This window comes from Xiphophorus couchianus, chromosome 19, assembly GCF_001444195.1.
Source record: "Xiphophorus couchianus chromosome 19, X_couchianus-1.0, whole genome shotgun sequence".
Lineage (NCBI taxonomy): Eukaryota > Metazoa > Chordata > Actinopteri > Cyprinodontiformes > Poeciliidae > Xiphophorus > Xiphophorus couchianus.
In genome coordinates this window covers 8639507-8667302 of record NC_040246.1, presented here as the reverse complement: position 1 = coordinate 8667302, position 27796 = coordinate 8639507, and the positions used below count along the sequence as shown (strand labels likewise).

At 37.9% G+C, this 27796-nt stretch overlaps 1 protein-coding gene across 5 annotated transcripts in view; it reads right to left on the bottom strand.

Annotated features, from left to right (window-relative positions):
• Positions 1-27796, bottom strand: part of cdin1 (CDAN1 interacting nuclease 1) — a 66283-nt gene that overhangs the window by 26824 nt on the left and 11663 nt on the right. For 3 of the 5 annotated variants that reach the window (XM_028001249.1, XM_028001248.1, XM_028001250.1), the window contains exons 3-11: positions 26327-26372; positions 24585-24649; positions 23734-23794; positions 19790-19862; positions 10079-10158; positions 9650-9699; positions 7908-7975; positions 6257-6322; positions 5821-5926 (exon numbers count right to left, since the gene is read on the bottom strand). In XM_028001249.1, coding sequence (XP_027857050.1) covers positions 5821-5926; positions 6257-6322; positions 7908-7975; positions 9650-9699; positions 10079-10158; positions 19790-19862; positions 23734-23794; positions 24585-24649; positions 26327-26372 — 615 coding nt within the window. The remainder of the gene's footprint in view (positions 1-5820; positions 5927-6256; positions 6323-7907; positions 7976-9649; positions 9700-10078; positions 10159-19789; positions 19863-23733; positions 23795-24584; positions 24650-26326; positions 26373-27796) is intronic. The other 2 variants (XM_028001252.1, XM_028001251.1) reach the window with 1 other exon arrangement.

The following is a 27796-nucleotide window of genomic DNA, read 5'->3' as shown; positions in this document are numbered from 1 at the left end:
TTCATCTCATCTGTTGTATACATCCTGACAGGGACCTGAGGTAAAGGGAGGTGGAACACAGGTCTTAGAGGTGTTACTTTGTCACCACAGAAGTGCCAGAACCTGTCTTCAGGAGCAGCCTGTAATGTCCAGCCAAATTGTGTCATCAAAAGCAACGACCTGTGGGCACCCACTCTCAGGTGACATCCTGTATCTGCTTTAGCTCAGTGATGCGCCAGCTGCAGAGGCTGTTAATACTCTTATCCTTCTATTCTATGACACAGGCCTACACAAGATGACAGTCAACAGGCACATATGCTCACTACAAAGTGCCTTGTAAAAGTATTCATATTATTTGAACTTTGTCATGCAGCAAACACAAACTTTAATGTATTTGATAATACGTTTATGTAACACACCAACACAGAAGTAATGCGCAATGGTGAAATGAAAGGGAAATTACTTTTTTTTTGTTTTAATAAATAAGAATATGAAAAGTAATGTGCATTTGTATTCAACTCCTTGCACTCTGCTACCACTGAAGCCAGTGCAACCACTTGCTTTTAGAAGTCACATGATTAGTAAACGGAGTCCACCTGTGCGTAATTTATTCTCACTTTAAATCCAGCTGTTCTGTGAAGGCCTCAGACGTTTGTTATGAAGAATTAGTAAGCAAACATAAAAACCGCAGAACACTGCAAATTAGTCAGGGGGAAAAAAATAGCAACAAAAGTATGACAACTGGTAATCTAGCAAGACACGGTCACCCAGCGATATTAACAGAGCCCTGTAACTCTAGAGGATCTGAGGAGATCCACAGCTCAGTAGGGAGAATCTCTCCACTAATCTGGTGACAAACACTGGCAATAAAAAAGTAATTAAATGAAAAGCTTTGTTTGCAGCAAACATGTATGAGAACACGTTCCAGTTAGATGAGAGAAAAATGAAAGCTTTTGACCTACACGCACAAATATGCCTGATGGAAAACTAACAAAACATTAAACACACCGTCCGCATAATGCCAAATGATGGCGGTAGCATCACGCTGTGGGGATCCTTTTCATCAGCACACACAGAAAAATAGATAGGAACTGTACGAAAGAGGTCTGTAACTACATACGCAGCAATCCTGAAAGAAAAATCTCTTGAGAGGCTCCAAAACAGAGCCCTCAACAAAGCAAGATACAACCATTGCTACAACAGTTTAAGGCATTTAATGCCTTAAATGGTCCACTCAAAGCCCAAACCAAATCTAATAGAGACTGTGTGGCTGTGATATGACAACATGTTAAGACACTTCAAAGAGTATGCAAGGCACAGTACATGTGACCGGTGTCTGCAACTATGAAGAAACTATGAAGTCATAAAGATTGATCCACAATCAGATACTTTAAGGTTGGTCTACAATTCTCAAGTAATCACTATAAGGAAATGACAAAAAAAACCCAGATAGGCATATCCAGGCAAAATTATAACGTAAAGTATTTTAAATGTAAAAACTTATTTGGTGCCTCAAACAGACACCAAACAGACATTCTGAGACTGAAGTAAAACATTCAGTATGTTAGATATATAACCACAAACAAATTCAGGGATAAAATGTAAGCTGTACAATTTCTGTGGTGTCAGTGATTGTAAAACATCACATAAATCACGCATCTATCAATCTATTTGTTAGTGTGTCAGAAAGCCGATTAGCGATGCTGTAAAACCATCAGAAAATGGTTCAGAATCATTATTTCATCAGAAATCGTAGATTACTTTCATTATATACATGAAAAGTGTATCACGGAACTCCTGAGGAGAAATCTGAATTATCAGTTTGTTCTTTATGAACATGAACATTTTCTGCTGCAAAACAGCTGCACAAGTTACATATTTAAAAGATGCAACTTTCAAACAAAAAGACCAAAATAAAACATCACATCTCCATGTGCAGTCAAAGCTCAGCAAATTTCAAAGTGGTCATGTACAGCAGAAACGTCTTGACCCCCATTTCATGTGAGAGAGAAATGAGGCATACAGCCCATTATTTTGCTATAAATCATGTTTTGTGGATAGCTGACAGCTTTTTATCAGATCTAACCTTTTCAAGCTTCCATTATGAGAGCTAACATTTTCAACTCTGACACATTTGCACTTCATGAATTGCATAGCTGATTTATGTTGGTTAGGATTGTGAGGGTCTGGACTGGCACCTAAACTCATTTTGATCTGGTTGCATTTTTGATGTAATCGCAATTTTATATAGTTTGAATATCTAAGGGCTTGTCTTATTGCCAAGGTATAGTATATCGTAGTTAGAAATATGTATTCAGACAGACCACAAAACAGGGTGCACTGCATTAAACACGTGGCAACTTAGAACGATATTGCAATGCACAGAAAGCAGTATGAACTCATTGAATTTTGCACAATGCCACACAGTCATCACTGAATTATGCATACAGAATTTCAAGTCTCACAGTGCTAACAACATTACAGTGCAGTCTGTAGAGCATTGTGCACTTCAGGTTGCACTGCATTTTTCCCCAAATGAAGTTCTCACCAAATATAGAAACAGCAGAGTCCTCTCTATTCCAACACAAACAGAATTGCAACTGTGCAAAGGAAACAAAAACAACAAAAAAATTGCATTTCAAACAAAATTTACAAAAATCACTTAAATCAGTTGAATAAAATATGTAATCATTAAGTAACAACATAAAGCTAATATTTTGACCATTAAAAGTCGCACAAACAATTTTGATTCAAAATGTAACTTTATGCACTCTTCACATTGTGTGCAAAACAATGAAGATGGGTACAGAGCCGAAGCTTAACCACTGCAAACCGTGCCAACCATAACCAAGTCCACCATAATCAAAACAGAACAGTTAGGGTGATGCCACACAGGAGTACATATTTCATTACATGCTGTGTTTAACCTTACACACTTCTCCTAAAACACACAAGAGGCTCATTATGTGTTTAATATTCACAGGCAGGTGAATAATTTTTATGCAACTCTGATAGTTGGGCGAGATGGATCACTCAATTATATGAACATCCGTCAGAGCAGAGGGCTCGCCGGCTCTGGAATGCCACCAGCTAAAGATTGATGGCTGGAAGACACCAATAGCTGCCGCTTCACCATCTCATCCAGGCACTGGGCCTGAACGCAGCATCTGAGTCTGCACAAGGCTGTTTTTCTCTCCATTTTTCCATCCTCTTTCTTTTTTCTTGGGAGCATTGTAGGTGAAGCGTCATTACCCCTCACTCCACTGAAGAGGGGTTCATTATGGGGTTAGTGCGTTGGCAAGACTATTGCTTGGATGATAAATGCAGTTGTTGAGGGCTTTGGAGGGAAAATCAGTTATGTGTTTTTTTTTTTCCTTCCAGTCTACAAAAACATGTCCTGACTATACTTTGCTTGAGGGCAACCGAAGAACAATTAACACGAGCAGTGGGTGAAGCAGCCCAGTTAAAGCAAAGAGGGAATTCATGAAAAATAAGCAAATCACTGGAAATGTCAATCAGGAGCAATGAGGTAATTACAAAGAGTGGTGTGTGATTGCAAGGGCAATAACAAAGAAAAGCAGTTTAGAGTCAAGGTCTAAAATCAGACCTTGAAGGATGAAGGAATGGACAAATAAACCACGGGTCTGTCCTTCAAAATTTTTCTCAGAAACTAAAACCAAATAAGAGGTGAGGTTAGAAGAATGAATTAATCCAATCTCTCCCATATTGCCCGTGTTTCAGTTTGAGAAATAATTGCTATTTCACATTCATTTTTCAAAGCGCAATATAAACATGCACACAAAGATTATAAAACCTGACATTAACAACAAAAAAAATAGGCATCATTTTAAAAAAGTTACAAGACTTCTGAAAAAGGGGACATTACTTTGTTGTCCCCAAAGTAGTTTAATTTACTACTGAGGAACAAAACTGGACCTATTTAGTCTGCTCCATAATACAATAGAACTAGACACATTGTCTTGATTTATTGTATATATCTAGTTATGTCGGATATATATTGACATTTATATCTGTTTATATCATTTATATAGATGACAAATAGATTGAGGCCAATATTTAAGACTTATAGACATAGATTGGAATGGAAATCATTCCATCATAAAGTTTCTGTCTATTTATTTAATTTAAAGAAAAGTTTCTACGAAGTTGAATTTACAGAATTGCTAGAGTCTTACATCTGAACTTATTGAAACCCCAAGTTGTATGCAACTCCTAGTTTGAAACAAAAAAAGGCAAAAAAAAAGTTATTAATTAGGATCTTGAGCTTGTCACCTGCATCCAAGCTTAATGATACCCAAATGATACTCATGATTAAAACTGCTGTGAAGTCAAAGCGGCAGGGGAACGCTTCATTTCCACTTTGACAATCAACAACAGTAATTTTACATAATTTACTCCTGGTCTACTGTAAGCAAAAGGGATTATATGACCTTGTGGTTTCATAAGTGGTTATGATCCGTCATATTTCATAGGGATTACTGAAAACAATAGGCATGACCAACAGACACAGAAATATGGGTGAAACAAAGTGTTTTTAAAACAATATTAAGAGATTTAAACATTTTTATGACTAATCTCGTTAGTCACAATCATTCAAAAGAAAGAAAAAACTATTTCGCAATAGTTCCAGTACAAGGGAATGAAATGTTCTTTTTATAGGGACAAAGTGAAAGAAGGGAGTGACAAAATAGTAATGATAGACAAGTGAGGTGTTGTCTTTAATAAAATAAAAAATATTTTTCATTGCTTCTACAACAAAGAAGAATACATATCATACTAGCTAAATCCCACAGCTTAATAGCACACTTCATATTGACCTCACTAGTTTTCAGCCCATTTGAAAGTCCATAAACAGTTTTTTTGGTCAGACTTTTTTTTCCCCTTAATCCATCCAGAAATGTGATCCTAATGTGGAACTACACAAGAGCCAAAAACATACAAAGACAGCTCGTCTCTGTTCGTTTTTTGGACACAGTGCCGAGGAAAGGCCCCTCCTGGCACTCCACCACCATGTCACTAAATGTCAGATGGCCATCACAGCTGATTGGGATCAGTGCTTGAGTGAGGAAGTGGAACCCAGAGCCAAATAAGGCATGGACGCGAACCGCCACTCCAACGAGTCTGTTTGCTATTACACAAGTCTCTCATTATATCCGTTTGGAAGACATTCTGTACACAGCTGACATGAATATTAAATAAATATTCTTTTCTATACTAACACATTTGAAAGGAACTGATTGACAAATCCAACTTATACTGCTGTTGTAGCTTTGTAATAAGAATCCAAATAAATAGTTTTGATGGTTTCTACACTTGTTTTAGACAGCACATATTCACAGGAGGAAAAGAATATACATCAATCTTAGTTTTTCAAGTAGGAATGAAATAACCATTCCAGCAATTTATTCAGAAACTCACCTCAGTTTCTACAACGGTCAGACCACAAAAGCTTGTTCCTGCCCAAAAGTTCTCATGACAACAGATGTAATGCATTAATCACCCACTTCCTAGCTTTCCTTCCAACACAATGTCTGCCTTCTGCAAAACAATCGAACTCACAGACCATTCAGGCTGTAAAATGCTCTAATAACAGGAGTTGATGTGGAAGCATTGCAATTCACAGATGAACCATGAGGAATTCTGTGGTAAAAGTGGGCCATACCAAGGAGGAAGTGGTGAGGGTTGTTGGATAGAGATATGAGCAGCTTTTACAACACTGCAAAGTTAGTGGTGGGTTTGTGGTTATAGAAAAGAAGAAGCAGAGAAAATTATGGCAGCAAATCATTTCTTTTATTCAGATAAAACAAAGGGGTGGCTGACCTGTTCCAGTAGCTCCAGAACTGCTCATTGAGGTATGTTCGATGGCTGTGATCGTCTCCAAAAGATGCTTTGCTCTCAATCCAATGTATGATGTGACCTTCTACAGCTTTTCAAATAAAAACAGATTAGATTGTCAAATAAATGTTGATTCGTAAAAGAATCCAAAAGTAAAAAATAAAATAGGCGCGAGATGTTAAGCTACAATTGCAGGAAAAATCTTTATTTCAGTAATTCATCTATTCATTTAAAACCTAAATGAATAAGTGTAATGAATGAATATTCAGTCCGCTGTAAATACAATAAAGGGAAATTCACCTTTTAATTAAAAAAACAAATCAAGAATTTGTGTGTAAAGTGCACAAGCATTAATTTGAATAAGCATGACTTTGACCAAATAAAAACGTGAAATTCGCAAACCAGTTTTTGTAATACTAACCTACAGGAACCTCTAAGATGATATCTGGTGTTTTGTCGTAGCCCATAGTTCTCAGCTGGTTTTCATCTACAACAAATAAAATGAAAAATTTTCATAATATAGAAAATATATTTGAAATATATTTTCAATTCACTAACCCTACCTTAATTTATACTATAAGTATGTTTCCAAACCATGTTTATGAAAATATCCCAAACCATTCTAACTAATATACTTGTAAAATTCCTATAATAAAAGTAACGGAAAACACTATAGCAGAGGACAAGAAGTTCAGTAAAACAATTATCGGGTTATGTCACATATTTGCAGTGTTCGCAGTAAAACATGTCATGTTTAATTACAAACCTTTCCCTTCAGGTTGCAGTTTGGCTTTTCTCTAGAAAATATACTGCAGGAGGACGACTTTGACATTACACCCTCCGTAAGCTTGACCCCTGACTGTGCAAGCCGCAGCCATTGTCCTTGACTTCTGGTGTGCTTTGGTCATTATATCTACAACACCTGATTTCTCCATTAAATCTCAGGCTGACCAGGTCATTCAGTTCCAAGGGCCTGCCTCTTTGTCTCCAGCCAAGCTCAACTAATGGGGCATGGAAAGGAATTGAGGAGAGATGGAGGGTGGAAGCGAGGAGGTAGCATCATCAGCCAAGGGTGAAGGAAGATAGCCGAGAGAGGTCAGTAAGGGCTGCCAGAGGCCTGTGGTACAGAGGAGCACCCTGAATGCAGTGCTGCAGTTGTAAACGTGTGTGTGTGTGTGTGTGTGTCACAGGATTGGAACCTCTACTCACACACACTGAGCTGTTGATATTCTCATGTGGATGTGATCAACTTTTTACATCAGCTTTGATTAAAATTAATGGGCCATCGCTGCTGTTGGGGAGCTTATTTCCAATCCATTTATCAGATGGGGGTGAGGGTGTTTCGCTGGCCCCCATGCCCCTCGAACTCTGTGTTAGAACAGTCCTCTGTGCTGCCCTGGAGAAAGGTCAGCTTTCCACGTCCAAATAAATGATATGGTCTCAATGACGGAGGGAATGACTTATATTTCATCATTTATCTGACCTTGGAGTGATGGGAGGGAGGGAGAGTTGAAAATTCCACTCTACATTTTTTAACTACTTATAAAATACAGTGAGAGTAAGACAGTTGTGTCAACATTCATCAACCCCTCTGCAAAGAAATTACTTCTTTATGGTAAGATGTTTGTTTGACCCTCTTGTGCTAAGAGAGATTTCAAAATAATTTCCAAACATGTCAGTTCCTGGATGAAGCACACCTTAAAGAAAGATTAAGGTAATATTCAACTTACTATGAGCAAATTTGGGATCAAAACAACAACAAAATGCTTTCTGCAAGAAAACAAAAATGATGAGCTACAACTTACTTGTCTACACATAAAATAATGGCAAAACTGTGGCAGTCAAATGGATGACAAAAACATTTTCTGTTTAAATTGAACTATACTGTCGTAGTGAACCAATGGCTTTCTGGATTTTTATTTACCAGCCACCTAACATGACAACTAATTGTGTAAAAATCAAGAACATTTTGATATAGGTTATACCATAAACTACATTACAGTGTTTACCCAAAGACAAGAACTGAAAAACTAAAGTTAAAAATGTGATCAGAAGTTGGAAAACTGACTCACCCAGGAAAGAAAGGTTTCTCTCCATCAGCTTGTCACAGAGTAGCACCTCGTGCTCCTGGCCGACAGCGCTGAGAACAGTGTCAAGGATTTCAACATAGAGCAACAAAAGCATTTTTACTTAAATATAAAAAAAATAAAAGAAGTTAGATCTGATAACTTCATTCCTCAAACAAATCAGCCTATAATTTTGATACTAAATAAGTTTGCCGATTTCAGACAGAGTTACACATTTCTAGCTCATCAGCATTTTGTCAAATTAAACCATGTTTATATAGGCAAGCTCCAGTTGTTGACTTCAGTTTCTCCTCAAGTCAACACCACTGATGGTCATACTGATCTAAATAAAAGAAGAGTATTGGTCAGGTACAGTTTGTGTTGCATTGCAATGATTGTTGTCTTTTAAATTTACTTAATAAGATTAGTTATTTTCAGAAAGACAGAAAGATACTTTATTCACTTTCCATGTTCTATTTAGTACCGAAGAGAATAGCAAAAAATGCTGAACACAAACTTGCCAAATTAGACTTTTTGTGTATTTCTTTGTGTTATGTTGCAAGAAATTTATTTCACCATCATAATGAAAAGAAAAAAAAACACAAAGTAATACGACAAGGTAAAAAAAAATGTCTTCACTAAGCAGTTATAAAGCTAGTAAGAAAAATGCAAAGTGAAAGCCACTTCCAACCAGGACAACAAAGACCATCAGCAGGGTTTCAGGTGAATTAAATGTGTTTTCTCAAGAAAACTTGGTAGTGCTTTCCTTTAATGCACAAAACAAAACAAATGTTATTTTGAGAAAATATAGAGTGTGTCGATCACTGCATGTCCTCTGTACATTTTTGCAGAACCTACTTTAAATAATGCATTTCTAAATAAATGCCATTTTGAATTAAAATGAGCAACGGTTTGTGCCACAGAGCAAAATCTTGTGTTTAGCCTAATGCCACATATGAATAGTTATTATTTAGAAGGACAAAGGCATTTTCTAATAGGATTACACTTTAATAGCAAAAAAGAGGTTATGCACACATGCATAAAAGAATTCTTCCTCTCATGGTTATGTATAGCTAGCGTTCCTTGAATGCGTACAACTGTGGGGCGTTGATTATGAACTACGCGTCAGAGTAGCAGATTTTGAGCTGACAATGAGAGGACTACCACAGAATGGTAAAAAGAGGGGGAGGAAGAGGAGGTGGGCGGTGCGGGACAGGCTTGACTGGCTATGAACAGAACAACCGAGCACCACTGCACTCAAGAAAGCCTGGAGAGAGACAACAACACATGCATACACATTTACAATCATTCAAATAAGTCTCCTCCCCCAGGAAATATTTGGTGTGCTACCCAGCTGGTTCCCCACAAAAAATCTGGACTCTCTTACGCTAGGGGCAAAGTCAGCGTCCTGCTAGTTGGCACAGGTGTTTACAGTGTTGCCAAGGACAGCAAAAAAATATTCAGAATTTATATCTTTACATAGGTATTTTTTTTTTTTTGCATCAGAGAATATTCGGTCTCCTCTCCTGAATTCACATGAAGATGCATTTATATCAACCTATCCACTCCTCTTAGTCTTCCCTCTATTGCCTTCGAGCCCTCGGATTGGTGAGAGTAGGATAGCAGACAGGATGAAACGCTTCACTCTGCGAAGCAGAACTTTTATGTCAAGTGAAGCCAGACACATCTCATCCCTTTTCAATAGCTCCTCGTCAATTTCAAGCTTAAAATTTTATGGGATAGGATACTGTTTGATGCAGTCTACCAGCGGTCCATAACAGCAGTCATTTATTGTGCACTGAAAAAGAGGGGAAAAATATTACGGCACACCAAAAGAAAGAAAAAAAAAGTGCTGGTATAAGGGAAGTAAGGAAAGCCCATACAGTGCTGAGAAGAGAGGGAAAATAAAATAAAGTAGATGCTGGCAGATTGGCACATATGACCGCTGTCTGCCAAGTGACTTCATCAGAAAACATCAACAATTGATGGCATGTGTCAGGCAGGTGCAGAAGTATCCTTTAAAACCTCCTGGTTTATGAGCGAAGTGTTGGTTAAATAATGGGGCAACAAACATATACTGTATGTACTTAATTTAAAGATTACAAATATGTATTCTTTAAATTAAGATGGATAAAACTAATTTATTAAAATTTGTTGGAGAAATGTACAATCCTTACTTGGTAGATGTTATTTGCAAGAATGTGGTCCTGAATTAGTGACGGCTCCTTCAGCATGCTGTTTAAAACAGTTTTGGAAGCTGAAATCAAGATGAGAAGGATAATTAGGAGAAAATAAACATAACTCCTCATTAGAGATGCAGCAAAGAATTGGTCGGAGACCTAAATCTCACAATTTCCTTAGGTCATATCTCAGAAATCAACACATTTTTTTTGTTGTCAAAAACAGATTTTTTCAGTGGAGCTGCGTGATGTAGTGGTTGTGCAGAGGTCCCATTTACAAAGGCCACCGTTTCATGACCTCGTCGTGCATGGTTCAACTTTTGACATTCCTGTCTTTTCACCATGAATAACAAGGCCAGCAGTGCCAAAGAAAATTCAAAACTACCACCATTTTCAATCTATTAACACATGCATCAACTAAATGTACTTTGATGTATTTTTTGATCTATCTTAAATTGTGATTATTTTTAAAATCCTTCATTTGCCAAGGACTACGAACTATGCCCAAGGGATCTACAGGACATTTGTCATCTTATAAATTAAAAAAAAAAACAACACAAAACAGACAAAAAAAACACAAAATCTGACAAAATTGGTTAGAAAACTTTAAATCTGTATCAGAAAAGAAAAAATGATTTTTGCATCTTTATCCAATCTATTGCATCACAAAATACACTTGCAAAAAAAAAAGAAAAAGAAAAACTCTCATTGTTGCCTTAAATAGAGAAAATAAAAAGTCCATATTCCATCACACTGTGCAAATACAGACTGCAAAAGCAGCCTGAACACAGTGTATACAGTTCGTGTCGTATATCTCCCCTTGTCTATTAGAAAGCTCATGCAGATTTTCCGTAGATAAATGTTTCAGTCCACAGCACAGCCGCTTCATGTAGTTTATCTTTGTTATGAACGTGCAGTATTCTGCATCTTTCATCCCATTCTTGCTTGACTAACATTATAAATCAGGAAAAGAGAACATGCTGGATTGACTTGGTGCTAGAAGCAAACGCTAAAAATTCCTTAAATCACTTCTTAAAAAGATTTGAATTAAATGGATTGTATCATTGTGTGACGAAACGGCTGAGGCGTGCCATTTCAGTGATATATCTATGGAGGAATCTGACAGATGTGCAGTATTGCAGACAATGTGATGGGATGTTTCTATTCACATTTCAGGCATGGATGGTGTAGGCACCAATACGGTAGAGATTCTCCGGATCCGCCGGAGAAATGAAAACACCATAAATGCGCTTAAAATGTTATGGTAAAAAAGAAGTAAATTATATAATTATTTAGTGTGCTAAAAAAATAAATAAAAAATGGTACATAACTAACCAATGTCAAGTCATTTTTGCCATCAGTTTTTACGACAAATGAACAGGGGGTCATAGCAAGTAATTTTTTGTAAACTGCTATCCAAATGGTGTCACACTATATTTTTTTTAAGTAAATCTCAACTTTTATTATTATCCCTACATATAAAGGGGATTGCTTTAAGCTTGACAGCTTGTACCTATGTTTGAGACTCTTATTTTGAAGTCAAACAGGAAATCAATCTAACATCAACTAAAGATTTTGCTGCTAGCTGGCTGTGAGCATTTGGCAGTGAAGAAGCCTCAACCACTTTTGACTCATTTCTATGGTGTCATATATGCCATACAAATCATTTCTAAGCAGAGTGACGATACCAAGACTGGCCAACTGTTACCTACTAACAAGGCTACAGTCGCCATCTGTTTCATAGTTTCCAGTTTAATAGGCTATTTAGCTGTTTTATTGAGTCTGAATTTAATCTAGTCCTCTCTACTTTAAAATCTGGCAGTACATTTGATAGTATAAAATCAAATACTTAATAGTATTTGACTAATCAAATACTATTAAGGTATTTGATTGACCAAATACCTTAATAGTAAGACACAAAAAAAACCCAGTATATGACAGAGCTGCACAAAGGATTTTTTATTTATTTATGTTGTGCCACTTGTGATTACAACAAAAGCGATGATAAAAACTAATTTGAAATTCCAAATTATTGGCAAAACAAATCCATCACTACTTACACTAAAACAACAAAACAAAATAAAAACCTTATCGATCATCAAAAAGTCTACTTCATGACACCATTTATGTTCAGTTGTGCAACTGTGCTGCTAAACAATGCACAGTAGCTACGCTCTATCATACTTTATTTTAACATTTATCTAAGTAATGAGGAAGTTTGATCAGGACAGGTAACAATCCCAGACTTACCATAAGTTTTTTGGGTGAGTTTGCAAACATATTCTATTGAAGTTAATTGTTATAGACACAGGATGATTAGTTCTTACAATATATTTCCCACTGTGATTATAAGTAATACGATAGCCATCTCTAATATAAGAGCATAACCATGGCTAGAATATTCTACACACATTACATATTCCTTGAAACTGTTAGATCTTGTAACCTCTGGGCTCCCCCAAAAAGTAGGTTCTTAATTTTACCCAAATTATTGCTAAAGCCTCATCTTGTTCTCATGAGTTCAAAACCGTGCATCGTTTTGACTGGTGAGCTGGGTGTATCGTTAGCACCCCCCACAGAGTGAACAAAGACAGATGTGATCCCTTCCTTCAAATAAAAAGTATGGAGGGAGGAATGAGAACAAAGCCTATTTAGCACATCTCTCCTCTGTTTCATCTGCGTCTTTGTCTCTCCATTTTCCTGCCAAAGCTTTATTGTTTTTTTTTTCTTCCTATTGCAACCTGTTTTCTATCTCTTCCAGCCACGATGCTCCACCAACCCACCCCATAGCCCCACAGTCCCCTCTTAGAGCTGCAAGGCACAGGGGCTGTGCTTTATTTCACTGCTCATTTTTCTCAGAGATTGGTACCTTCACACTCAGATCCATACCGCGCTCGTGTGCAGTGCAGGCCGCGGTGAAAAAAGAGGGTTATATTTTCCCCTTGAGTTAGGACACCTCTTGACAAATGATAATGGATAATCAATAACGTGGGAAATATGAGGCAGCAAACTTTATGAAGCTAGGAGACATATTACTCCCCAACAACACTGGTTTCCCTTAACAAAGTCACTACTCGACTGTGCCTAATAATCTGAAGGAAAATCAAAGGACCTGCAACCACATCAGCAATATTGGCAACTTATTCCACTTTAATGGCATTTTGATTGATTTTTTTCCCCCTCTTCCTAATGGTTGTTTTATAGATTTGACGCTGCTTCTGCAAAACAGTAGCATGTAATAAACCTCCCTGAAGGCAAACCTAGGCCATTACAGCTCTTGTCTTACCAGCACTCATAATTGGAGGTTGACCACCGCCACATTTTGGTCTCTCACATAACGCCTACACACGTCTACAACTAGACTTCTAGATCTCGTGTCTTTATAGCTCTTTGGTATTTTTCATTGATGGCCACAATAAGTGATCCGTAACTCTTATTTTTTCTTTTTTTTTTTGAGCGACGGGGTTAAAAATAGCAATTAATAAGTGACCTTGGCGCTGACATTGTGGAATTTCAGCCAAGCATTGACCTGATGAAAATGGAAGGCCAGGCTGCTAATAAATCAGGATGCTTTTAAAATGAGTTTACCCTAATGCTCATTCATCACAGGCTGTAATGCCATTTGCAGGCCGGGGATTCGCTGCTGCGCACAAACACAGCAGTAAATAACAACAGGGCCCTTCGCATCCTTCGCATCGTTGCAGCCTCCGACATCAGCATACATTTATTAAAGACGCCCCCGCCTCGCACAGCGGCACACCTCCATGACACCCGTAGCTCCTCTCTACTACTATATATACACACACACACACACACTCATTCCTTTTCAAACATGTGCATAAAAAATGTGCAGGAAAATAAGAAAAGGATAATCTCAGGAACACCAGGCACAGAGAACAAAGCCCTGCAGCACAACTTTGCACCTTGTAAACATTCACCAAATTTACTGTAATTGTCCCATGTTGGTATAAATTCTTACTAAGGCACGGTATCACACCGTCAACATCTGAGCAGGAAAAGAACAGAGGAGAGGAGAATAATAGATGTGAAATGCTACGCCTCCATTGGGATTTGCTAAAGAAAACAACCAGTGTAAACAAATCACAAGTCTGTTGTCATATGCAACTCCAAAGCAAGATAAGCCATACACTGCAAGGTAAGAGTCACACAACAATGATGTTAGATTTCACAGTCTACTTATGTGCAAACTTCTTTTCTGGAGAAAGTCATTATCTGGAAATCTAAAAATAAATAAATAATGAAACATAGGGAAACCTCATTAAATAGCAACATTTGTTGAGGGAGGACCCTGATAAACAGTAACGGATGGCAGTTCTTATTGCCCTTGACACTGATGAGCTCCTCTGGAAGTTTGTTTATTAATTAAAAAACCCACTTCTTTCCGTCGGGCGGGGTGGGTGGGGGGCAGCTACCCATGTTCGTTATATTCCCCCCTCTCCTCCCTTCCAGCCCCCTCCAAGCACAACCCACTGAGCTGTGGAGGGGCGCTCGTTCATCAAACTTCATGGAGCAAGGGGAGAGACAGGTTCTGATAATGTGCGCCGCTGAAGCTGATTTTCCATGATGAATCTCGGAGCATATAAATTGGCTAATATCTGAAAACATTTACAGATACTAGAGGAATTGACTACTTGTGGGACATGATGGATGAGGCTCTCCAACGCTGGCCGACAGCTCCGCAAATCTCTGCGGCTGCCTAAAGCCCTCATTTGATTTTCCAATTTACTCCTTTTAAATTTATCCTCCTGCACTGAAAAAAAGCCCTGAAGATTGGAAGGAGGAAGAGAGTCAGAGATGCGCAGGAAGGAGGAAAAAAAACATGCTTTTTATTTTTTTTTAACTGGTGGTGTGTGGGTGTTAGATGATAATATGAGGTAGTATTCTCCTGTACAGGAGGAACCCAGTCCCTGAAGAGGTTACTGGGGCAGAACTGATCTCCTTCCACCTGATTCTGCTTGATAGCAGTGAGATGAAACTTTACTTTTCAATGTATGTGTGTGCACGCGTGTGCAGTTGTAGTAATATTAGACCTAGGGAGGCTGCGAAAAGAAGAGAGGCTTCCCAGGTCAGGCCATTAGACTGTGGCAAAGGCTGACTGGAGCTCCTATACTGAAAAGGAGTAATTAGTATACTTGTCAAGTGAAGTGCCATGGTGCTGCTTACCTCCCTCGCTCACACACGAGCGCATCCACACAGAGTTGCATTTGTGCCGACCGCTTCCCATTCTCACTAATGAAGAGCCCTTGCTCTCATTATTTGAAAAAAGGCTGCAATTACACAAACACCAGCTCCCCACAGCGGAGGAGTGCGAGAGAGAAGAAAGGAGAGGTGCACTCGAAGAACAATAACAATCATGGTGAACGCTAAGAGATTTTTACTGGATAAAGCGGGAGTGCAATATTCAGTACTCGGTGTGTTTTTATCAGCAAAACACTGGAGCCATTATGAATTCTGTCAAGGAACTAAAAAGATCATGGCAGACACTAACATTCTCACAGTGTTAACATCAAACACGGGACATTTATAATGCTGCGTACAAGGCTTCTGTAAAGGAATGTGACAATAAATCTTAAAGGCAGCCGAATCACATAGTTACAAAACATGGAGTAGCAATCTAATCTGGAACTGGGCCTTGGGAAAATGGAAAAGGTCAAATAGCTCGCAAAATTGCCTCCTCAAAAAAAAAAGAAAAAAAAAGTCTAAATCCAAAGGCACATCAGCTCCTGTCAAAAAAGGAATAGAAAGAAAGATGGAAAGATAGCAGGAGGGAAAAAAGGAGAGCATGAGCTCCCCCAGTTTGTCTGCTGGTGACTTAAGGGTTTCTACAAATGCAGAAATACAATGTCAATAATGTGGTTGATGGGGTATTTCTGTTACACAAAACAAAGTAAGCTGAGACAAGATATAAAGATCATAATGTTGAAAAGATTTTCTGTCATCATTCTGCTTAATGGTTTACTTATTATATTCATATACCTAAATATATTATTAAAATTGTACCACAATATATCCTGATATTTATTACTATGGCAACACAACTGATGATAAAAATATTAAAATGTATTCTTTCTGGCCAAAAACACTATCAGTTCACACAGTGTAAACCCTCATAAATATTGCTCTGAAAGTTATTAATGTATGCTATGCTTCTTCACAACATACATTTGGTAGTGCTACTGTTTGTTTAAGCCATACACAAAAATGACAATGTTTGATGATATTGTGGAGTATAAATCTGTCATTTGTTTGTGTCTCATAGAACTGATGATAAAAATAGCAGAAGTAACAACACAGAGCATTTATGGGTTATTCAAATGTCAAAGTTGTCACCGGATGATGAGTTATGACCTACATTTTTGGTTAACCATTAATTATAGACTACAGTCTACCCATAGAGCCAATATTATTTCCTTTAGTTAAGATTTTTACTTCACATTGTTCAATTGATTCTAACATGATACAAATGTAGTATTAAAAATTATTTAAAATTGCAATAAAAAACATCGATTTTAAATAAAACATTGCGTATTTTGCTCACTTTGAACTGAACTATGATGCTCTGCACATTTTTAACCTGTTAAACTATAAACACAATCAAATTATTTTAATTCCCAAAATCAGAATGAAATAATGTCGCAATCATTGCTGATCTAATTTACTTTAAAGAATTAAATAAAGTTGAAGCTCCATCAATTTATTCCCCAAATGTTTTGCATAAAAACAACCCAACCCCAAGAGGAGTTTTCACCCATTCACTAAGATTTTCTCGACTGAGTGCACATGACCTTTCTTAGCCCAGGTGTTCAGTCCATTTTCATGAGCCAAAAACATTATAGATGCTGATATTATATTCAATACACAATAAATCTGTTTTGAATATATTGATTCAGTCACAAGCGCCATCAGATAGACTTTCATTCTGCTTGACTGATGCCCTTTCCGATATTTAAGCTGCGAGGAGAAGGAGAGGCAGATTGTTGGTGGTGTCATCATGTTGAGGTGTGGTGGCATCTGCAGCTAGTAGGCAGGAGGGCAAGGAGGGGGTGCGGCAGCAGCCAGCAAGCAAAAACAAAACAAGGACGGTACAGAAAACAATTTAAAACTCTCTATTGATCCACTGCTGGTGATTGTACATATATTCTATAGTCCCAGAGGTCCCATTCCTGTTTCTCTTAAATGCAAGAGAAAAGAGTAAGGGAATAAAAACAACAACGGTGCTAGGCAAAGGCAAGCCACTCACCCAGTCGGGGGTAATGTCCCTTATATAGAAGTCTATTGATCTTTGCAGTGAGCCTGCCTGCCCTCCCTGCAGACTTCCACTAAAACGCAACAAACACAAACATATGCACGGTGAAATGCAGTCTGGGACTGGATGGGGCATGACAGATATGCCTGCCAATAGCACTGAACCAACCTGTTAGCTAATCGCCAGCAAAGACAATTATCCTTGCATTGTTTCATGGTGGAAACACATTAGTGGGGCCTAATATACTCAGAGGGAAATTCAACGATTTGGCCGCAGCCTATGTGGGAAGCAATTCATGTGGAAAGGCCGAGTGGGTCAAAGGGAGACTGCAGTGAAACTCAGTCAAAACAGAACCCCCTCCTGTATAGACACTGGGTTAAAGAAGGCAACTGGGAAAAGGACGACATGAAAATATAAACTTTTCCAAATCGTCCATATCTACGTTCTAAGCAATAATAACAGATGACAAAGTATGAAGCATAAACAAATTAAAAAGTATATACTGTTTGACAACCATCTAGTCCTGCAAGAGGTGCTCATTTATAACCTGCAGAAAGTGAGTTTTACATTTTTTCATATTCCAACCACAAACTTTTACAGTGTGTATTGGGACTTTATGTGATAAACCAACATAAATGTTAATAATTGTCAAGTAAAAAAGAAAAGGGTACATTGTTTTCAACATCTTTAACAGATTTAAAACGTATGGCATGCATTTGTATTCAAGTCAGCACAACAAGCATTAATGACAACGGCAGCAGAAAGTCTTTTGAAATATGTAGTAGTTTTGCATACTCTTTCCATTTTTGAGTACTGCTTAAGCAACGCTCCACATAATGTTCACATCATGGGATTTCGCTCTGTAGATTAACACAATAAACCTCTTTACCCAATTAAATTAAGCTACAAACTCCACACTAATTTATTTTTAGCCAACAACTGAAGGGAAATTTGATTGTGCTACATTTTATTTAGATGTATTAAAACTTGTTAGATTTTTACAGATTTTATTGAATATTATTCATTCCCCCCCCCCATTACAAAAAAACAAAACTCCAAATAAAATTTCTGTAAGTTGCAGTTATTCCAAAAGACAGGTTTGGATACTTTTGCTAAACATTGTATGTCTATAAATAAACTACCATCCAAGATGTTTTATAAGCTCCATCATCCTCAGCAATTAAAGTATGCTTTTACAATATGGAGATGGACTGATGCAGAACGCTATTATGTGCGGTGACTAGCTCTCCTGGATGAATGCCCTGTTCTACAAGCTGCTCAGACTGGTATTTTGACAGGCAGTGGATAACATCGGGTCCAAAGCAATCACATCTTTGACTTTGACAAATGGCTGTGCTGCGGTGAAGTTGAAAATAACACACATCCAGTTTAATCTCTTTCTTGATTTAAATTGGAAGCACGTCTTTTGTTGACATCATGCAATTCTCTCAAAAGTATTGACTGCCCAGCTGACAAATGCAGCTAGTTGACGGAAAAACTGAAACAATAAGAAACTATATCGACATCATCTTTTAAGTTACTAAAAAAAAGGAGAACAGGAAGGTTTCATTTTTATTAGAGAAAAGCAGCAAAAACTACTATCAAGGAGATGAACAAACTTTACATCTTTATACACATTTCTGGAAATTCTCTTCCACAAGTTCAACAAAAACATTCGCTTCTGGAGTTCTGCTCTCCTGTGGTGCTCCATCAGCACTGGCGGGCAACAGTTTGCTTTTTCAGTCACAGTTTTCTTTAACTCAATTTCCTAGGCGCACAGCAGTAGATCCAGAAAAAGGAAAGAGACGGTCCAGAATAAAAGGATGCAATAGGACAGTGGTTCCCAAAGTGGGTGCCATTGCAGGGGGGGCGCGGGAAGCAGCATGGATGAATGAAGAAAAAAAAAAACATTTACACAAAAAGTGTTTCACTGTAAAGCTGGTTTGTAGTGTGTTTTGTTGCAACCTGAAGTGTGAAATAAACTTCAGTGGAGTTTGAAAACAAAATATGTGTATAGGTTTATGTCTGCTTGAACGATGTGTGTGCCCAGTTGATTTTTTTTTTTGGGGGAGGGGGGGGATTTTATTGTAATCCATACAGGGCCCAGAAGAAAATCTTTGGGAACCACTGCAATAGGAGATTAAGGTGAACGGAGAAATAATTCAGAAGTGTTAAAAATAACACAGATGAGACGAGGAAGTATTAATCCACCCGGCAGTGGGAAGCAGAGTGATTCTCCAAAGACTTAACTGCCATTCATGTGCCCTGGGACACGGCCACCACTAAATGTTGTCCATCTCTTATTAGAGTTGGACAGACTGAATATACGGCTGATAGACTGCACCTCTGATTTAAATGAAGAGAGGTTCAACAGACAAAGTCCTACAATCAAGACTAGACAGAAGATTCCTGGAGTGACAACTGGGAAAAGTGTTACTCACGCATTTCGCCGTCCATGTCCTTAAGGAACCGATCCAGGATAATACGAGCCATAAGAGCAGGAGACAGATCCACCTTTGGACAAATTGCACAGCAAGAAAAAAAATGGAAAAGAATTAGTTTATGGTCTCAAAGTTGAGTTATTACTATTTCAAAATAAAGGCAAAAAGCATCTCATCATACACCTTCAACTTGTTCTCATTTTACCAAATTACATATACAAACGTTAAGTGTTTTATATTGGAATTTTCTATGGACAGCCCAACACAAAGTTGAGAGAAAACAACGGTTTTTATTTAAAAATTAAAACCTTAAAAATGTGGCGTGAATTTGGATTTGATGTAGGTCTTCACCAGCTTTGCACATCTAGACATTGACATTTTTGCCCATTCCTAACAAAAATAGTTTATGTTCCCATGTCTACCAGTTTCAGGTCATGTCACTGATTACAAATCATTTATTAATCAAGACTTGGGGCAAGTCTAAAACATGTTTATGCTTTGACCCAAATCAATACCAAGTTTATTCATAATGTCGTTTGTGCATCATTGTTCTCCAACAAACCTCTAAGGCCTTCCCAGTACAGATGGATTGATACTGAAATTAGGTTACACAGAAATTAACTTCATTTAGTTGTTAGATGACTTCTGAAGGTCATTTGTGTTGGTATATCACACACAACCCAAATAAAAAAAACAGAAATTTGTCACAACATAAAATTGTTAAGGGGGTATGAATACTTTGGCGAGCCACTTTGAAGAAACTGTTAAACCTCAATGAAGATCTGGTTTATGTGAAAAACATCAAAGTCACACACATTCTGAAGTGCAAGGTTTTTTCAAAGAGGTTAAAAATTTCAGCGCTGAACTGACACCAGCTGTCTGTGTTTTAGTGATATCATACATTATAATGACCTTAATGGCTCTAAATTGTATTATTGTATTGCTAACCTTTGACCTAACTTTTGACAATCCCCTTGCAATCTGGTTTTTGAAACCCTTGCTTTGCAATAACCTTTCGAAAAAGAACAGCAGCTTGACTGTTAGACAGCCGAGGCAGCTGCCTGAATCGCCTTAGCCTCTGTCAAAGACACATTCCCAGTCTCTCATCTTGTAAAGAAAAAGGCGCACATGCTACATCCAGGCAAGAAAAACAACAGAGAGCTTTAATCATAGAATGATCACCGAGGCAAAACAGCAGCAACTAATAGGACACACCTCAGGGACAATGCGAATTGAGTCCCTAATAGGAAGAATAAAACCTATGGCTCTAGCACTCTTTGAACATGAAGACACCTTATAGGTGAGTGGTGTTTTGGTTTGAGTGATGAGAAGCCCTGACAGGTAGGAGAACACTAATGATTGATGCTGAAGGTCTCTACCAGACCATATTTTTATCTGCACACTGCATTCCACCAAATTTCAAACATTATCATTGCAGTGATCGGTTCACAACAAAGAAGCCTGTTGTTAAGGCAAACTTAATTAGACAAATATAGTTGAATGAATGAATAAAACAACACATATATATGAAATAGAGATGTTGGCTTCCCTTAAGCTGCAGTTGACCTTTATTTAAAACATTGTATAGAGTACATACGAGTATGAACACATTCAGTCTCCCCAGTGTGGAGGGAATTAAAACACTGCTTGGAGACCAGCTTGTTATAAAGCAACATTCTTACAGCCACTGAACATTTTTCCTCTTGTTAGCATAATTGGAGACCAAAAGTGAATTTGCACTCAGCTTGCTGCAGTGAACAGAGTGTTTCATCTTTTCTCAGTTGCATTATGATAATGCTAGCGGCAGAAATCCTTCTGTCTAAACAATGTCTTTATACCCACTATGGCATTTGTTAACATTTCCATAATATTGCAAGAAGATAGGAGCTTGTAAAAATTCCTAACATGTCTGTTATAATTAGGGTGTGGCTTTGCGTCTTTATTAGGTCCCCTGATAATTTTATTGCCTCTGTGTTTGCCACCCTAAACTGCCGTAGCCCTTTTTCAGTTCTCATGTTATTTTGATCATCTTCATCTCTGCTTTGCTTCTCACCAGCCTTTCTTCCTTTTAACGTTTATTGGCCTCCTGTCCCCTCACACCGTTGGATAACAAGAAAGTTGCAGATTCTAGGAAACTGACACATGAAAAATGGCAGCATTACTTCTGCCGGTTCAGCCTGAATAAGTGCCACCTGATTAGTTCAGGTACTTGCATCTCCTTAATTTTCATATTAATCACAAGTCCATCTCCATTCTCAAGCCAGTATTCTCCAGTTTAGGAGTTTAACATGTGAATAAGACTAACAGAACTCAAGAATCCAGCAAACAAAATAATGATAGTTAAATAATACTCTCATCATTTATCCAAAAAAGCTAATGGCTGTCACATAAAGTGCTCCACGACTGCACCTGTACTAGAGCCTACGTGTAACATTTGCATAAAGAACCCCATAAAACTTGAAAAACAGTGAGTTAAGATTCCCTTATTCATAGACTCTCTTCTGGGGACAAAATACCCATAAATAGCTTTCATCTCAGTTAATCTTTTTCCTCTTTTGAAGATATATTATCTCATAAAGACATGAAACTACATCAATTAGCAGTCTGGGAGGGTATGAGTGCTTGGTTTAAATGTTAAGTAGCATATTAAAATGACAGTTAAATGGTTCATAGACTGCTATCTATGTGCTTTCCAGGAAAAAAAATAATATTTCAATTAAGAAGAAAGAGACTAATAGCTGTTAACTTTCAGGCCTCTGATTTTAAAAAAAGAAACCTCTATGTTGGAAGAGCTAATAACATTAAGTTATAAATTTAAATGATAAAATTAATTATATAATTTATTTCAATACAAAAAAGAGAAGACGGAAAAAGCAAATGTACATTTAATTTAGGCAAGTGCTTTTATGAGTTTCTCATATTCTGGCCCTATTAAAATTCCGTAAAAGACCATTTAAAAATAACCTTGTATAACATAAAGTGGCTGCTTTAATCAAAAACACAAAGCCAACAGTTATTCATAGTGAAACAAAACGTAACAACTTAACAAAACAAAGAATTAACACTAAATTTAAAAGTTTTTTGGTGCTTATTGTGCAGAATATCATACCGGGATATCATACCTTTCTGCTGCCCTGCTATCTTTAAAATTATACCCATTAGAAATTAGTTTCCAGAAATGTGGTTGTCCCCATTTTCTACCAAATACTTAAATTTGAAAATTAAAAGACAGGAAAATAGCTTTCTTCAAGCCAGCTGGAAGAAAGTGTGTAGCAAAATCTGTACAAGCGGCAATGCTGTGATCAAAATGTTAGCATTTTAAGCTACAAAATCTTTAAAACATTGGTACACATTGATACAATGATAAATGTAAGAATTAAAAATTAAAAATGCATAAAGTGTTTAATTCTTCTTCTTCTTTAGTAACACATTGACCAAAATCTGCAACTGTTGCAACAACCTTAATCCTTTTCCCAACAACACTCCAGTGCAGACATATAGCATAAAAGGCTACTTAGAATACTAATCTCTCCTAAGGGACAAAGTAAAAAAATAAATTATATAGCCTAAGTAAAAGCCTGTCCCACATCTATCATACAAATAACTAACAATACTCTGAGCTTCTAAAGTAAACAACTACATGATAAAGGGAGGAATGAACCGCTGACCCTTTTCCTCACCTGTCCGCACTTTGTGGCACCTCTGTGTGAACTGCAATTTGGAAAATTACAAAATAAAACAAAAAACTATTTTTACATCTGCCTAATGGAGCTTGAAGCTAATTACATTAGATAATTGGTAATGGAGAGAACCATTTTCCCAATTTTGATAATGACTAACAGACAAGGGAGAAAATCTAAAAACTGAATCAAAGACATCTTTATCCATTCATACGAAGAGTATTAACTGAGTTTGAGTAAATAAGTTAAACTAAGTGTTGTTACCTCATTTGCCAACTCCAGCAGGACAGGAGCAGTGGGGCGAACCTTGGTTTCATTCAGATACCTTCATTATAACAAAAGGACAACAGCAGTGGTTAAAAAAAGGGGGGAAAAAACACAGCTCACAAAGAAAGACAGCAGGGTAGAAGGGGCTAGATCAGGCTAGCCAAGACATGCTAATGTCCCTGATGACATTGCCCTGGGTGGCATATGGCAGGCTCAGTGCGGTTAAAACAGCACTGCTTGGAGGGCTTCAAATTTCCTTCAAGCCAGACAAGCATTTGATAGTTAGTTAACCCCTGCCGCCCAGAAAGCCTTTTTTCCCTCGCCAGCTAAAACAGAAACTCCCCTCAGATCTCGCCAAGATCATCTCTGAGGTTTGCTCCTGTAAGTGGATTAGAAGTGCATTATCCAGGCTTATTTTCTCCAGAACAATGGCTTAATAAGCTAGATAAAAGGCTAATTGCAATATGCAAAGAGGCTTTTCCTGTTGCAGACTTTTTTGTTGTTTTTTCAATTTAGCCACATTCATTGAATTACACATAATCATCCCATCATAAGCCTGCGTAAGGCAAATGTCTAATGTTTTTTCTCTGTTCTTAATATGACAGTGAAAACAGAGCTGTGGCTTAGCAGGTGCAAGTAAAGGCAGGGAATGGATTCAGAGTAGCAATTTGTTTGGTTGGCTTATGATCCTGCATGTAACTTTGGCCAGATCCTTTCTCAGTCATAGAATGTCTGGATAAAGATAAAACAACAATTAGGAGAGAGAGAAAAAATAAAGTAATCGCAAACAGCAGAAACAAAAATAGGAAAGGAAGGCTTTGAATCAACTGAAATGTGTAAAATAATACCTTTGGTAGTATCTCTCCATAACATCTGGCACATGATGTCTTGACATTGTTCTTTTAGTTCGTTTCTGCCACAATAGAAATAAGTCCAAGTTAATGTATGGGGCAATGGGACAACTTACCCATCAGCAACCAATTTATTTAATATTTGCATGTCAAGAATTACTCAGCACCTATGGTTTTGCACCAGCTTTTTGATTTTTTTCCACTGGTGGATAAATTATCTTATTAAGCTCCAGTTTTTTTTTCCAACTATTTTTTTTAATTGGAAGGTCTCCTTACCATCCTCCTCATCTTTAGTCATCGTTGAGTCCACATATTCTCTAGCTTGATAATGTGAGGACTTTGGCTGGGCCACTAACATTACCTATAGTGTGAACATGAAGACTCATGTGTACTTTCTCTACTATCTCATATCTTGATCAAATTAAAATATTACTTTAAACCTAAATCTGCCAGGAATATAATATTTGGTTTTAAATGTAGTTAAGTATTTCTGACTAATTGTGGAGATAAATAGTCCACAATTCTCAAGTCCATGCTAATTAAAAATTATATTAGTTTCTGAATATCATCTGTCAAACCATGCAATTTGGCGCTGGTCTAATTTGGTCCTGTTGACAATTTATCAAACTGACTGTTGTTGGTAGACCACAGCATAAAATAAGTAGACAATAGAAAATTACATAAAATCTGAAGTTGTCACAGCAGCTTTGAAATATTCCTGCCTTTCAAATTGATGCAATGTCCTGTGGCAGATGGTTCCATTTCCATCCTAGCTATAAAAGTCACATACAAAATGGAGAAGGGATGAAATGACCAGATCTTTAATAATACATATTATCATTATTATTGGTAGTAGACATAATTCAACCCAACCAAAGCACCCCCACGTTAAGCCATACTCTTGCACTCTCTTCTGTGGGAGCAGTAATTTAATTTCAATAGGTTTACTGGGGGTCAAGGTGTGCCAAAGCAGTCTTGTTCAAACCTACGCCCTCCCTCCTCCTCTACCTGCTTCTCCAGAACCTTGTATTTATTTCCTCCTTTTCGATCAATCCCTGACATTATACACATACCCCACTCTGACATTTTCATGCAATTCAATTGCCTTCCTTTGCGGAGAGGCACGAGGACAGGGGATAAAAGAGGAAGAGCATTGGTTAAAAACAACTTATTTAAAAGCTACCACACACACGAAAAAAAAAAATGTAATTCCACAGAGACGGGCAATGTGACTGACACCTGTCAGTGGGATGATAAATGACTCCATTTTCTGCCTGTGCTGCCTTCTGCCACTGGCGGCAGTGGCCATTTATCATCATCCGCTGTCAGCCGTGGAAAGCAGCAGTGACAGTGCGAGTCAGCAAACATTTAGCACACACAGCCGCACTACACAGGGAAATTATTATTGTCAGAATAATAATGGTTTAGCATAATTTATTACAGGTCCACCAAATAAGCAGGGGCTAGATGTTATTAGACAGATGGATGGGAAGGTTTGGCAGACATCCACCGAGGCTCAGGCAGGAAAAGGACCTCAACGTGAACGTCAAGTAGGAGAGGACAGAGGTGTGTGTGTGTATGTGTGTGTGTGTTGGGGGAATAAATGGGGTAGTGAGTGAGGGGAGGGGGGGTCTTCCAAACCAATCAGAAAGCTGGCAGTTCAATTACAAAGAAATAAAGGGACATTCATCATTCAATTAGGCACCTGTCAGGGCTCACAAAGGAAGAAAACTTCTAACCTGGTACTCCAGGGAGAAGATGCTCAGAAGAGTGGACTGCGAGTGACTGGAACAAATAAAAGAAGGACAAAGTTAATTACCAGAGTGCATTGCACAGAGACAAAGGGAGAGGGGAGCTTCAAAGCTGGGGCCAGCTGCCCTGTAATCTAAAAGAACATGAAAACAAGTGTGGCAAAGTTGTTCCAGATGAACACCTCTGACAAAGAGTTCCTGCCATCATGACGTGGGGGGAGCTTGTGTGTGGTGTGAGAGATGAGAGACACGAAGCCTGATTTTTGTTTCTATGCAAGTCCTTCCTAGAATCTTGTTCGGGTCTGTCATCAATACATGCAAAGCTGCACCCATATTAATCAGCTTATGTTGTTATAAATTGGACATCCACTCAGAGCCCATCTAAACACGCCTAATGTTGAGAGACATTTATCATATTTATGCAAATCATTTGCAGGGTTCTACAGCAGTCGATGATAACAATCACACTCTCCCAGTTTACCCAATTTGCAAATTGGATGACCACAATGAGATTCTGTATTTGACTGCTGTGGCAATACATGCAGAGGCAGAAAAAGTTCTTTTTTATATACAGAGTTAACATATGGACAACTCAGGAGTCATTCCCTGGAAACTGGTGGGCTTTGAGAACAGAAACTTTCACAGCAGGAAGCTGCGGATCGCAGGAGCCAGTCAGATCCATAGGTTGCTGCTACATTCATCTCCAGCTTCAGTCAATGTCAAACACCTGGCAAGGAGGCAAACCTAGGAATAAAGGAGCTCCAACAGGGACGCAGAGTCCCTCCAAAATCCCTTCCCAACCCCCACAGCATCCGTTGAGTTGATTTTATTTACACGCATTGAAGACGCTCTTCTAATTGGTTAGTGCACACCTTCTCCATACATGTACACAAAAGCAATTAACAACTTTACACATACATGTAAACAGCTTTGCAATTGTCCCCGGTGGTTTTTGGTAGCTGTGCAGTTTGGCTAAATTTAAAACAGTTTTATTTACCACTGATCATATTTACACTGGACCCATCACACAGAGAACCCTCATCAGATACCAAGTTATGGAAAATCGCCAGGTATCAAAAAGTTTCATCTCAAGTACACGATGGGAAAGCTCTCAGTAAAATAACCTTCCAACTCAGCTTTAATTTCCAATGACACTCAGCAATGCAGGGGCCACTGCAATTAAGTAGGCCATTAAATGGTCAACTGTCAACATGTGGACACTAAATGCAGCAAAAAAAAGCAAAAACACACAACTCTCCCACATTCAAGCCTTGCACCTGAGTATTTCAGCAACATTACATTCCTTATTGTTGGCAGGGGACCAACGTGATTCCCCTGTCAGAATGCACATCTGTTAGGTTTTAAATGGATTACTCTTTTTAATGAGCATAATTACCACTTAATTGCTAAATCTTTAACTTGAAAGGGACATTAACTGCTCTTAATATCCATGAAAGC